This window comes from Dasypus novemcinctus, chromosome 26 (assembly GCF_030445035.2).
Source record: "Dasypus novemcinctus isolate mDasNov1 chromosome 26, mDasNov1.1.hap2, whole genome shotgun sequence".
NCBI lineage: Eukaryota > Metazoa > Chordata > Mammalia > Cingulata > Dasypodidae > Dasypus > Dasypus novemcinctus.
This window is the reverse complement of record NC_080698.1, coordinates 18147158-18160927: the sequence shown is the minus strand read 5'-3', so window position 1 is coordinate 18160927 and position 13770 is coordinate 18147158. Positions and strand designations below refer to the sequence as shown.

The window sequence follows — 13770 nt, the reverse complement described above, 5'->3', positions numbered from 1 at the left end:
CATGGAGGCAAGAAGACAGTGGTATGATATAGTCAAGGTACTAAAGGAAAAAAATTTCCAACCAAGAATACTCTATCCAGCTAAACTAGCATTCAAACATGATGGAGAGTTCAAAATATTCGCAGACAAACAGAAACTGAAAGAGTATACCAACAAGAAACCTCCCCTTCAAGAAATTCTAAAGGGAGTTCTGCAGGAAGAAAGGAAAAAACAGGAAAGGCAAAGTTGGAGGAGAGTATAAGACCAACAACAACAACAAAAAAGACAAAAAAAAATATACAAACAAAATATGACAAACACAAATCCAATCAAAATATGGCTAACACAAATAATTCCTTGATAGTAATAACACTGAATGTCAATGGATTAAACTCACCTATCAAAAGATTCAGACTGGGACAATGGATAAGGAAATATGACCCATCCATATGCTGTCTACAAGAGACACATCTTAGACCCAGAGACGCATGGAGATTGAAAGTGAAAGGCTGGAAAACAATCATACAAGCTAACAATAACCAAAAAAAGGCAGGAGTAGCTATATTAATATCAGACAAAATAGACTTTAAATGTGAAACAATTGTGAGAGACAAAGAAGGATACTACATTTTAGTCAAAGGGAAAATCTGTCAAGAAGATCGAACAATCATAAATATCTATGCCCCTAACAAGGGTGCCTCTAAATACGTCAGGCAAACGCTGGAAAAACTAAGTGAAAGAATAGATACATCTACAATTATAGTGGGGGATTTTAATACACCACTATCAACTCTGGACAGAACATCTCAAAAGAGAATCACCAAAGAAACAAAACATCTGAATAGTATATTAGAGGAGCTCGATCTAATAGACATATATAGATCGCTACACCCAAACACAGCAGGATATACATTTTTCTCAAGCGCACATGGATCATTCTCCAAGATAGATCATATGCTAGGCCACAAAGAAAGGCTGAACGAATTCAGAAAGATTGAAATCATACAAAACATTATCTCTGACCACAGTGGAGTCAAGCTGGAGATTTGCAAGGGAAAGAAGCCCAGATTTCACACCATGATTTGGAAATTAAACAACACACTCTTAGAAAAACAGTGGGTCAAAGAGGAAATCTCAAAAGAAATCAATGACTACCTTGAAACAAATGATAATGATAACACAACATACCAAAATTTATGGGATGCAGCAAAAGCAGTACTGAGAGGGAAGTTTATAGCCATAAATTCATATATCAAAAAAGAAGAAAGAGCAAAAATTGAAGAACTAACTGCACATTTGAAGGAATTAGAAAAACAACAACAAAGTAACCCAACAGGAAGAAGAAGGAAGGAAATAACAAAGATAAGAGCAGAACTAAATGAAATAGAAAATAAGAAAGCACTTGAACAGATAAACAAGACCAAGAGCTGGTTTTTTGAGAAGATTAACAAAATTGACAAACCTTTAGCAACACTAACAAAGAAAAAAAGAGAGAAGATGCAAATACACAAAATAAGAAATGAGAAAGGCGATATCACCACTGACCCCACAGAAATAAAGACTATCATAAGAGGATATTTTGAAAAACTATATTCCAACAAAAACGACAATCTAGAGGAAATGGACAAATTCCTAGAAACACATAAACAGCCCATATTGACAAAAGAAGAAATTGATGATCTTAACAAACCAATCACAAGCAGAGAGATAGAATCAGTTATTAAAAATCTCCCAACTAAGAAGAGCCCAGGGCCAGATGGCTTCACAGGTGAATTCTATAAAACATTCCGGAAAGAACTGACACCAATCCTGCTGAAACTATTCCAAACCATCGAAACAGAAAGAACATTACCCAACTCCTTCTATGATGCCAACATTACCCTAGTACCAAAGCCAAACAAAGACATCACAAGAAAGGAAAATTACAGACCAATTTCTCTAATGAACCTAGACGCAAAAATACTTAACAAAATACTTGCTAATCGTATTCAACAACACATTAAACGAATTATACACCACGACCAAGTGGGATTCATCCCAGGTATGCAAGGATGGTTCAACATAAGAAAATCAATCAACGTAATACACCATATAAACAGACTGAAGGAAAAAAATCACATGATTATATCTATTGATGCAGAAAAAGCATTTGACAAAATACAGCACCCTTTCTTGATAAAAACACTCAAAATGATTGGAATACAAGGAAATTTTTTGAACATGATAAAGAGTATATATGAAAAACCTAAAGCCAATATTGTTTACAATGGAGAAATCCTAGACTCCTTCCCTCTAAACTCAGGAACAAGACAAGGATGCCCACTGTCGCCGCTCCTATTTAACATTGTCTTAGAAGTACTTGCTCGAGCACTGAGGCAAGAACCAGAAATAAAAGGCATTCAAATTGGAAAGGAAGAAGTCAAAATTTCATTATTTGCAGATGACATGATCCTATACATAGAAAACCCTGAGAGATCTACAACGAAGATTCTAGAACTCATAAATGAGTTTAGTAAAGTCGCAGGTTATAAGATCAATGCGCAAAAATCAGTAGCATTTCTGTACACCAATAATGAGCAAGATCAGGAGGAAATCAAGAAACAAATACCATTCACAATAGTAAATAAAAAAATCAAATACTTAGGAATAAATTTAACTAAAGAGGTAAAGAACTTATACACTGAGAACTATACAAGATTGTTCAAGGAAATCAAAGAAGACCTAAATAAATGGAAGACTATTCCTTGTTCATGGATAGGAAGACTGAACATTATTAAGATGTCTATCCTACCAAAATTGATCTACACATTCAATGCAATCCCAATAAAAATCAATGCAGCCTTCTTTAAGGAACTAGAAAAACTAACTATGAAATTTATTTGGAAAGGAAAGAGACCCCGAATAGCCAAAGACATACTGAAAAAGAAAAACGAAATTGGAGGAATCACACTACCTGACTTCAAAACATACTATAAAGCTACGGTGGTGAAAACAGCATGGTATTGGCATAAGGAGAGACATATAGACCAATGGAATCGAATTGAAAGCTCTGATATAGAACCTCACATATACAACCACATAATATTCGATAAAGCCACCAAACCCTCTCAACTGGGAGAGAGTGGCCTATTCAACAAATGGTGTCTGGAGAACTGGATAGCCATATGTAGAAGAATGAAAGAGGATTACCATCTCACACCTTATACAAAGATCAACTCAAGATGGATCAAAGACCTAAATATAAGAGCCAAGACCATAAAAACCTTAGAAAGCAGTGTAGGGAAACATCTACAGGACCTTGTAATAGGTAATGGATTTATGAATATCTCACCAAAAGCACGAGCAGCAAAAGAACTAATAGATAAATGGGACTTCCTCAAAATTAAAGCCTTCTGCACCTCAAAGGAGTTTGTCAAGAAAGTAAAAAGGGAGCCCACACAGTGGGAGAAAATATTTGGCAATCATATATCTGATAAGAAACTTATAACTTGCATATATAAAGAACTCCTACATCTTGAAAATAAAAAGATAAACAATCCATTTAAAAAATGGGAAAAAGACTTAAACAGACACTTCTCCGAAGAAGAAATACAAATGGCAAGAAAGCACATGAAAAAATGTTCCAAATCTCTAGCTATCAGGGAAATGCAAATCAAAACCACAATGAGATACCATCTTACACCCATAAGATTGGCAGCTATGAAAAAAACAGAAGAATACAAGTGCTGGAGAGGATGTGAAGGAAGGGGAACACTCATCCACTGCTGGTGGGAATGCAGAAGGATCCAACCATTCTGGAGAACAGTATGGCGGTTTCTCAAAAAACTAGCCATAGATTTGCCATATGACCCAGCAATACCACTGCTGGGAATATACCCAGCAGAACTGAAAACAAGAACACAAACCAATATATGTACACCAATGTTCATAGCAGCATTGTTCACTATTGCCAAAAGTTGGAATCAACCCAAATGCCCATCAACAGACGAGTGGATCAATAAAATGTGGTATATACACACAATGGAATACTACTTGGCTGTAAGAACAAACACACTACAAACACATGTGATAACATGGATGAATCTTGAGAACCTTATGTTGAGTGAAGCAACCCAGACATTGAAGGACAAATACTACATGACCTCAATGATATGAAATAAACAAGCTGCCCTAGATAGCAAGAGACTGAACGATAGGCTTGCAGGAAATCGGAGGGTGGAGGAAGGATATGAGCCGATGTCTGCAGGGGTGGAATTTAAGACGAGATGGTGGTAAGTATGAACACAAAGAAGAGATAAAAGGGGGGCAAGGGGTTGCCTTTGCTTGGGGCTTTGCGGGTTTGAGGGTGGCTGGGGAGGGACGGGTGGGTAACGTTGCCCAAAAGTGGGGGGAGGGAGGGGTAGCATACGAACCAGGAGAGGGTCAGGTGTTGGTGGAGAGTAAAATGCCGAGAAAATCATATCAAAATATAATAAAGAGGGTTACCTGTTTAGAATGCTCGGAGGGGAGGGTCTGATGCAGGACGGGCTCCTGGGGAATGTCTAAATGCTCATTCTGCCAGAGTGGGTGACACCATGGGGTAGAAACCCAAGTAGTGAGAGTGGGGGTGGACCCACATCCTGGGGAGGACTAATGCCATCCAATAGAGGGAACTGTATCCCTCGAGAGAAAGGGTGGCTCCCAGGGCATTGGGGCAGTTGAGCAAGTTAGGCCCTGAACACTATTCCATCTATCTCTGGAAGTGGCTCCTCAGGAAACGGAGGTTGGCTATCACTGAGGGCACCAAGGTGGAAGGGAAAATGGACGTTAAATGTGTGGAACCAAAGTAAATGGGGGGTAAGAGAGGAGTTTCTTGAGAGTACACAAGGATGGATATAAAACATGTAATATTACACCATAACATATAGGAGATGACAGACTGATAATGTAAACCATAATGTAAAACATAGGATAACTAAAAATGTAAAGAACTGTGTATCCTAAAGTATGCACCATAATGTAAACACAGATGTCACCTTGTTAGAAAGCTAATGTCTCAGACTCTGTACATCACTTTAAGTAAATATGATATGAATAGGGCGTAAGAGTATCACTGTGGAAGGGAAAAGGTTTTCTGGTGGATGTGTGGGAGTGCTGTATATTATATATATACATTGCTGTGGTCTAGGACTCCTGTGAAGAAAAGCTGAATAATTAGGGGGGGGGGGGGAAAAAAAAAAAAGAAAAAAATAGGATGTGGAATTTTTTCAAGTCAACATTCTTTATCTAAGTTCTTTATCTAACTTTATCCAAGTTCTTTATCTATCCTTTAAACTCATCGCTATATGCCATTCCCTAGTAAGGGACCATGACATTATATTGGGCTTCAAATTTCGGGGAGTTCTGGATCACAGAGTGTTTCAACAATGGCAATGGAGGGATACTGGTATGGGATACCAATGACAGATGATATATGACTGACAGGGAGCTGTACAGAACATATGTCCAGGGTGCATGGTAATGTTTGGATATACTCATAGTGGCAACAATTAAAAACCACAGTAGGGGGGGTACTGGGTTCCTGGCCAGTGGTGCTCTGTCGCGGTCCCTAGGGGAGCAGCGACAGTCTCCCAGGTACAGTGGTGGGGACCGGGAGGGAGTGAGGGTTCAACAGTGAGCCCCTGATACTAATGACTATGCTTGTGAGCTGATAAACCCAAAATAATAACAAGGCCTAGAGCAACTTTGTGCCTGGGAATTTCCTTCTGTCAGCCTTCATGTTACTCAAATGTGGCCAGTCTCGAAGCCAAACTCAGCATGTAAATGCAATGCCTTCCCCCCAGCGTGGGACATGACACCCGGGGATGAGCCTCCCTGGCAACGAGGGACCACTATCAACTACCAACTGATGATGCAACTGGAAAATGACCTTATACGGAAGGTTCAATGCGGATCAGCAGAATATCCATGTCTACATAAAATACCATGACTTTAAAATGCTGTTTGACCTAAAGTAAGGGGGAAATGGAAAGGAGAAATGAGTTTATATGGCTACGAGTTTCTAAAAAAGAGTCTGGAGGCTGGCAGAAGGTTTGCCCTCATGCACAACTGAGCAGAGTCAGAGAGACAGATAAAGCAGATACAACCCCCAGATATTGGTTCCTTTGAGGGCTAAAGAGACCCATGGCAGTTATGGTCATGGCCGATGGGGTTAACTACCAGGGCAGATGGCCCCTCTTTGGAAATGGTGTTTATGTGGGATGAATCTGGACTCAGATGGGATCTCCCTTCATAAGACTTTCATGCCAATGTGCTGGAGGTGCAGTTAATGTTGGGGTTTAAGATATATTTAGGGGATTTGAATCTCTGGACTGACAATGTAATAGCCAGATCCTGAGCCTCAACAGACTCCAGCACCTACAATCTGATTTATTGGACTTACCACACTCAGCTAAGATGGAGGTGAAGAAGGACAACCACCACACCATGGAGCCTAGAGTGATTACAACTGAAAATGGGAGGATTGCATCCAGCATCCAGGTGGAATCTGAGCCTCCTCTTGACATAAAGGTGCAATGGACACAACCAATCCAGTGTCCACATAGAAGAGGTGGCATTGGATTGGGAAAAGTGGACATAATGGACAAAGGGTATGGGGAAAGGCAGGAAGAGATGAGAGGTGGAGGCGTCTTCAGGACATGGAGCTGCCCTGGATGGTGCTTCAGAGGTAATCACCGGACATTGTAAATCCTCACACGGCCTACATGATGGAATAGAGGAGAGTATGGGCCATGATGTGAACCAATGTATATGAGGTGCAGAGGTGCCCAAAGATGTACTTACCAAATCCAATGGATGTGTCATGATGATGGGAACGAGTGTTGTTGGTGGGGGGGAGAGGGGGGTTGGGGGGGGTGGGGTTAAATGGGACCTCACATATATATTTTTAATGTAATATTATTACAAAGTCAATAAAAAATAAAAAAATTAAAAAAAAAAAAAAAAAAAAAAAAAGCTAAATTGGTATCTTTGCAAATTAGTAGGTTATAGATGTAGATTGTAATATAACTCCCAAGGTAAACTTTAAATACAAAGAAAATATTTACAAAATATATAGAAACAGAAATGAGGAAGGGATCAGTCGAATGCATCACAAAAGATCAGGTTGCAATAAAGGAAAAAAAGAAAGAAAGAAAGAAAGAAAAAAAGCTGTGACATATGAAAACCAAAGGGAGACTTCCAGGGCAGAGGACAGAGAAGGGAGCTGGGGGAAATCATTCCTCTTCCAAAAACAGCTAGTGAACAGGCAGAAACTGTCTGGAACAACTGTTCTGCAGCTTTGGAGGCCAGGGTTTTGCTGTACAGCATCCAGGGAAGAGGTGGGCTGGGGAGACTGAGAAGCTGCTGTGAAAAACTGTGAGTGCCTTGCTCCGTGGCAGCAGCTGGCACCCACCCGCCATCCTCGAGGCAAACTGAGTTGGTCCAGTTCCTGACTGGCTGCTTCAGATGAAGCAGGATGTGGAAGCCCTCCTCCCCCAGAAATGGGGCAAGCACAACTGAGTGCTGATGGCAGCTTTTGATTGAAGAGTATGGATTGCTGGATCCCAACTCCGAATCACTGTTTTTGCCCCTCCTGGACATGGACCACAGTGGTCATTGTTTCAGCACTGCTCCCTACAGGAATGGAGCAGGAAAAGGGTGAGAAAAAAAAAAACAAAACAAACTGCCTCTGTAGGGCTGTGGGGAACAGTTTGCTAAAGAGTGCCACCTGCTGGGCAGAGCGGGAAAGCACAGCTTTGGGGAGCTGACGAAAAGGGCCTATTGTAGATTCCTGGATGATGATTTATAGTACAAGAATGTTCTTTCATGAATATAACAACTCTAATATCAGATGTTAATAACAGGATGGTATATGGAAAAATTACTCGATGTAAACCATAGCCTATAGTTAATAATACTATTTTAATAATTTTTCACCAATTATAGCAAAGGTAACTAATGTTAAAAGATGTAAGTGAAGTGCATGATCCTCTCCACCTTTTCTGAGCCTACATCTTGCCCTGGGATTGTTCTTGATCTATCATGCCCTGAGGAATTCCCCCACTTACAGGAATTCAAATAATCCCTCTGCTCCTGTGAATAGACTTTCCCTCTTTCTGAGTGTTCTTCTGTGTGTTAAAGCAGGTAACCCTGTGCCCTAGCCCACTTTGACTAAATTTTTTTTTCCAGATTTATTTATTTTATTTATTTATTTCCTTTTCCCCTTCCCCAGTCTCCACTCTGTGTCCATTCGCTGTGTGTTCTTCTGTGTCCACTGCATTAGGTGTTTCTGCCTGCAGGTCAAGTTCTGAGAGGGTGAGCCAGAGATAAATTTCCTGTTTTAGGTTTTCTGGCTGCCACCCGATACATTGGCACTGACATACAGGAAGCCCATTGTGCCCACTGGAGTTGCTCTGCGCCCTCCGAAACAGCATCAGCAACTCGCAGTGGGAGTACACCCTGGATCAATACCATGGGGGGAGGAGTAGGGGAGAGGCTAGAAGGCAATGGGAGCTCCTTATACCTTTTTTAAAGCTGGGTTTTCTTGATTCAGCACTTGTCTAGTTAGTAACTATTTTCTGGAGTTTGGAGGAAGATGTCTTTGCCAGTTTTTGCTAGTTGTTCAAAGGTGTTTTTGGGGAACAGCTCCCGGAGTAATTTATGCTGCTATATTGGAAGACCAGAATTCCAAAAAAGTTTTAATTATTTTGAAGACATGTCCCGTCTCAATATCTGTAATATGTTTGCATATTTTGCCCACAAATGGGCCTCTGTTTCTACTATTGTGCCTATTTAAAAATGATGTTGAAGAATTGATATTGGGGCAGCGGACTTGGCCCAGTGGTTAGGGCGTCCGTCTACCACATGGGAGGTCCACGGTTCAAACCCCGGGCCTCCTTGACCCATGTGGAGCTGGCCCATGCGCTGTGCTGATGCGCGCAAGGAGTGCCCTGCCACACGGGGGTGTCCCCCGCATAGGGGAGCCCCACGCGCAAGGAGTGCGCCCTGTAAGGAGGGCTGCCGAGCGCGAAAGAAAGTGCAGCCTGCCCAGGAATAATGCTGCACACACGGAGAGCTGACACAACAAGATGACGCAACAAAACGAAACACAGATTCCCGTGCCGCTGACAACAACAGAAGCGGACAAAGAAGAAGATAAAGCAAATAGACACAGAGAACAGACAACCGGGGTGGGGGGGAAGAGGAGAGAAATAAATAAATAAAAATAAAATCTTTAAAAAAAGAATTGATATTGGTTTAAAACAATTTTATTTTATACAAATGTTTTTATTGCATATAATTTTTTTCATCTTATGATTATGTGATATATGTTAAATGTAAAACTCTAAATCTTTGTTGTATAGGTGACTGTTATGCAGAAGATTCGTAGTGAATATTTATCAAACCCTGAATTTGACCCTCATAAGGTTGCTAAAGCTTCTTCTGCAGCTGAGGGTTTATGCAAGTGGATCATGGCAATGGAAGTGTATGACAGAGTTGCAAAGGTATTTTGAGGATGATCACATCCATTTTCTACTAATATTATCCCAGAAATTAACATCTATGTGTATATTTATTAAAGGTTTCTAAAAGCAATTCCACTGCAGTATAATCATCAGACATCAACAGTGTTCCTATGTGAAAATGTTTGCATGTGACATACCTTTTGGAGTCGATGTGGGAGTAGTGCTGCAGGAACCTGGATGATCACTGAAATTGGTCAGACTGACCTATAGCAATTGAGCCCTTAGGCAAAAGGGGATTAGGTGTGATGAAGAGAGAGAAAACATAAAGAAAAATCCACAATATTAAGGGCAAAATAGCAGGTTAAAAATAGGCTGGAATGGGAATTAAAGTGTCAGAAGTAAGAAGATTCAGTAGGCTTAGGAGTCAGGGCATGGGAAGATCCCCTGAAGTAATGGTGTGCATCAACAGGGAAACCTTTATGGACTACCTCTGGGTCCAGATCCCTGGGAGAAAAGAGAATGGTTAAGGTTATTTTGTAAATTTGGCAAGCAAAAAAAACTGGGAAATACAGGTCCTGCCCTCTAATAGCTTGCAGATTATACTCAGGCAAGCAAGAAATAAAAAGCCAGGTAAAAACATATAAGAATATATGATCTTAGAGGATAGGCTGTAACACGTAGGAAAGATTCCTCAAAGAGGGACACTGAGTACTTATAGAGTAATAAGGACTTAGATTGTTAGTTTCAAGGGAAAAGACCTGTATAAATTTGTTAAATAAATAAAATTAATCTAAATGTCCTTTTAAGCATCTTGACCCTTCCCACAGTAGTCTCTTGGCCGTTCTGCTACCTCTCAATACTAATTTCTGAGTCTCACAGGACAGGTAGACGCTTTTGGATCCCTTCTTTACAGCAAGAAGCCATGGCACTCAGGCTCTTTACTACCTGCCCACTCTATACCACCACACTACAATTTTTTCTCTGCTGCAGGTATCACATTATTGCAAGATTGAAGAGAGGTGTCCAGCAAGGTCTCCTCTGAAGTCAAAAGTAGAAAGGGGAGATTTCTCCTATCAACTTTTTTACACATTCTCCCTTCAGGCTTTCAGCCGAGAGGAGAGTAAGAAGACCATTTGGTGTCTGACATTGCTTCCCCTTCTATTTTTGCCCTCAGCTTCATTCATGGCAGTGCACTAGTATAAATGCTCTTGAGGCAGATGTATGCTTCTGGTTGACTAGGAAGACGATCACAGTCCTGGAGATACAAAAGAAAAAGGCACATTAATGTATTTTAAACCTTTAACTATTCCTGATACATATTTTTTTCTGTTTTTGGCAAAAGTTGAGTGTTGACTTTTTATTAGTTTGAGTGAAATTCAGACTATTTGTGATATTTTGCCAGTCCTAAAAATTTATATATTTTATAAGTGGTAATTGCTAGATCAGAAAGATTTATATATTTTATAAAATGTATAGGTAAATTTCACTTTATTTGTATGTAAAATATGATGTAAGATTTATGACAAAATTTTTGTTCCGTGTAATTTTTATTTTAATGCATTCCTTATCCGTAATACCTATAAAGACATTATATGGACATCAATTTTATATGCTATATATAAAATCTGCTTGCATGTGACATAACCTTTTGGAGTTATCTGCATATGTTGTTCTCAAACAGGTAGTGGCTCCTAAGAAAGCCCGCTTAGCAGAAGCTCAGAAGTCTTTAGCTGAGACAATGGAGCTTTTGAATCAGAAGAGAGCCGAATTGACAGAAGTAGAACATCATTTGGAAAATTTACAAAAAACATTTCATGAGAAAACAGAGGAAAAGGCTGGTCTAGAAGACCAGGTGGAGCTCTGTGCTAAGAAACTAGAAAGAGCTTCAAAACTAATTGGAGGACTGGGGGGAGAAAAATCAAGGTCAGATTTCTACTCATTTTTATACGATTTAAGAATATCAGGCTTAAATATGTTACCTTATTGGGGGTAGTTATTATGATTTCTGATTTTAAATGGCTGGTTAAGAAAGTGGGACATTCTACAAGGTGACTTGTCTGGTCTCTTGAAATAGAAATGTCACTGTAAAGGACAATGTCTGCAGATGGTGACACACACATACACACACGGCAATTAGAATTTTTGAATCTGAGTGGTGAGTGTGTGAGTGCTCATTATATGATTCTTTCAGTGTTTCTGTATGTTTAAAATTTTTCTTAGTAAAATGTTGCAGGAGTGAATGCATCTCTCACTTGGTTAAAATGTATTTCAAAAAAAGATAATGATTGACTTGATCTGACAAAGTCATTTAGTATTTATCTAGTCTACTTATTTACACTGGCCAGCCAATTATCTCATTTATTAATTATATTTGTTGAATAAATAGCATGATAAAGTAATATGTGTGTATGTATATATGCCTTTGACAATATTTTGTAATATAGATTAAATGGTTTTGGAATGTAATTTTTTATTTTAAGGATTTCATTAAATAGAAAAATATATCAACCTCAGCAATAGTATGTCAGCTTTTATGCAACTTAAATGTAATTTTTGGTAATGAGCTCCAAATATTTCTATGTTTTATGGCCTAACAGTAAAGATTAAAACAAACAGCAGGACTACTAGACTAAATCATCTTAGAGAAAATTGTTAGACAAAAAGCTGCTGTTTTGTTTGTCTGGTTTTGCTTACTCTGACGGAGCAAGAAATCCTGAAAGAAATGACTAATATTCTAATAATGAAAGGTGGATTGCTCTTTACACATCATAGATATGTATCATAGCATGTTAGCCCCAGAAGGGACCTAACCTCCTTATTTTACATATAAGCTACTGCCCAACATTTCAAAGATTTTTATTAGAGAATTTGAACTAGAAGTCTCTTGCTCTTTCAGTAACTAAATTCCATAATTCTTATTATAAATCTATTTTGCCTTTGGTTGAATGCACAGATGGGCCCAAGCTGCAGATGACCTTCAGATAGTATATGATAATTTGACTGGCGATGTCTTGGTATCAGCAGGAGTAATAGCCTACCTTGGCGCTTTCACTTCCGGCTTTCGGCAAACGTGTACCATGGATTGGAGCAGGTTGTGTAAGGTAGTGTATATATATTTCATGAGTTTCTTAAGTTTCTTTTTAGAACATGCAGAGTACTTTTGGGGGTGTTTTTCAGGAAAGAATAATTTGAGGGAAATGACAGGGAAAGGAAGCAGTCACTGAAAATATGGGATATTTCTGTTTTTGCTTGTGTTTGATCAGTAAATTATGCCTATATCAACTTTTAATTCGTTTTTTTTCTTTTCTGTAGAGTTATTAAATAATACCTAATGGTAATTAAATCAATATTTTAATATATTTCAATAAACAATTTGAAAGAAAATATCAGAGTTTTGTTTATTTCTTACAGGAAAGAAAAATCCCATGTTCAGAGGAATTCTTACTGAGTAAGACCCTGGGTGATCCAGTAAAAATTAGAGCTTGGAATATTGCTGGATTACCAACAGATACTTTCTCCATAGATAATGGAGTGATTGTTAATAACTCCAGGCGCTGGTAAGAACATAAAGTATTTTTTCCATGACTTTATTTAAAAATTTTCAAATATATAGAAAAGTTGAAAGAATTTTACAGTAAGCACCCATATATAGCCACCACTTCCTCAGTTTTGCAATTAATATTTTACTAAACTTGCTGCTTTATATTTCTATCCATAATCTTTTTTTTTAAAGATTTATTATTTTTTAAAATTTATTTCTCTCTCCTCCCCCCTGCGTCCCCCATTGTCTGTTCTCTGTGTCCATTAGCTTCATGTTCTTCTGTGTCTGCCTGCATTTTTGTCAGCAGCACTGGGAATCTGTGTCTCTTTTTGTTGTGTCATCTTGCTGCATCAGCTCTCCGTGTGTGAGGTGCCACTCCTGGGCAGGCTGCGCTTCTTTTGCCTGGGGCAGCTCTCTTATGGGGTGTACTCCTTGCACGTAGGGCTCCCCTACATGGGGGACACCCCTGTGTGGCAAGGCACTCCCTGCGTGCATCAGCACTGCGCATGGGCCAGCTCACCACACAGGCCAAAAGGCCCTAGATTTGAACCCTGGATCTCCTATGTGATAGGCAGATGCTCTATCAGTTGAGCCAAATCTGCTTCCCTAACCTATCTTTTTAAAAATGTATTTCAATTTAAGTTGCAGACACGAGTATATTTTCCCCCAAATATTTCAGCATGCATATCATTAATGAAAGGTAATTCTTTGTTTTTAAGATAAAATTTATATATAATGGAATCCATAAAACTTAAGTGTACCATT

The 13770-nt window shown here is 39.1% G+C and overlaps 1 protein-coding gene across 1 annotated transcript in view; it reads left to right on the top strand.

Annotated features, from left to right (window-relative positions):
* The window catches only part of DNAH12 (dynein axonemal heavy chain 12), a 377830-nt gene that overhangs the window by 273586 nt on the left and 90474 nt on the right, over window positions 1-13770 (top strand). Inside the window, exons 52-55 of the mRNA XM_058288139.1 lie at window positions 9363-9503; window positions 11146-11387; window positions 12418-12565; window positions 12876-13021. Coding sequence (XP_058144122.1) covers window positions 9363-9503; window positions 11146-11387; window positions 12418-12565; window positions 12876-13021 — 677 coding nt within the window. The remainder of the gene's footprint in view (window positions 1-9362; window positions 9504-11145; window positions 11388-12417; window positions 12566-12875; window positions 13022-13770) is intronic.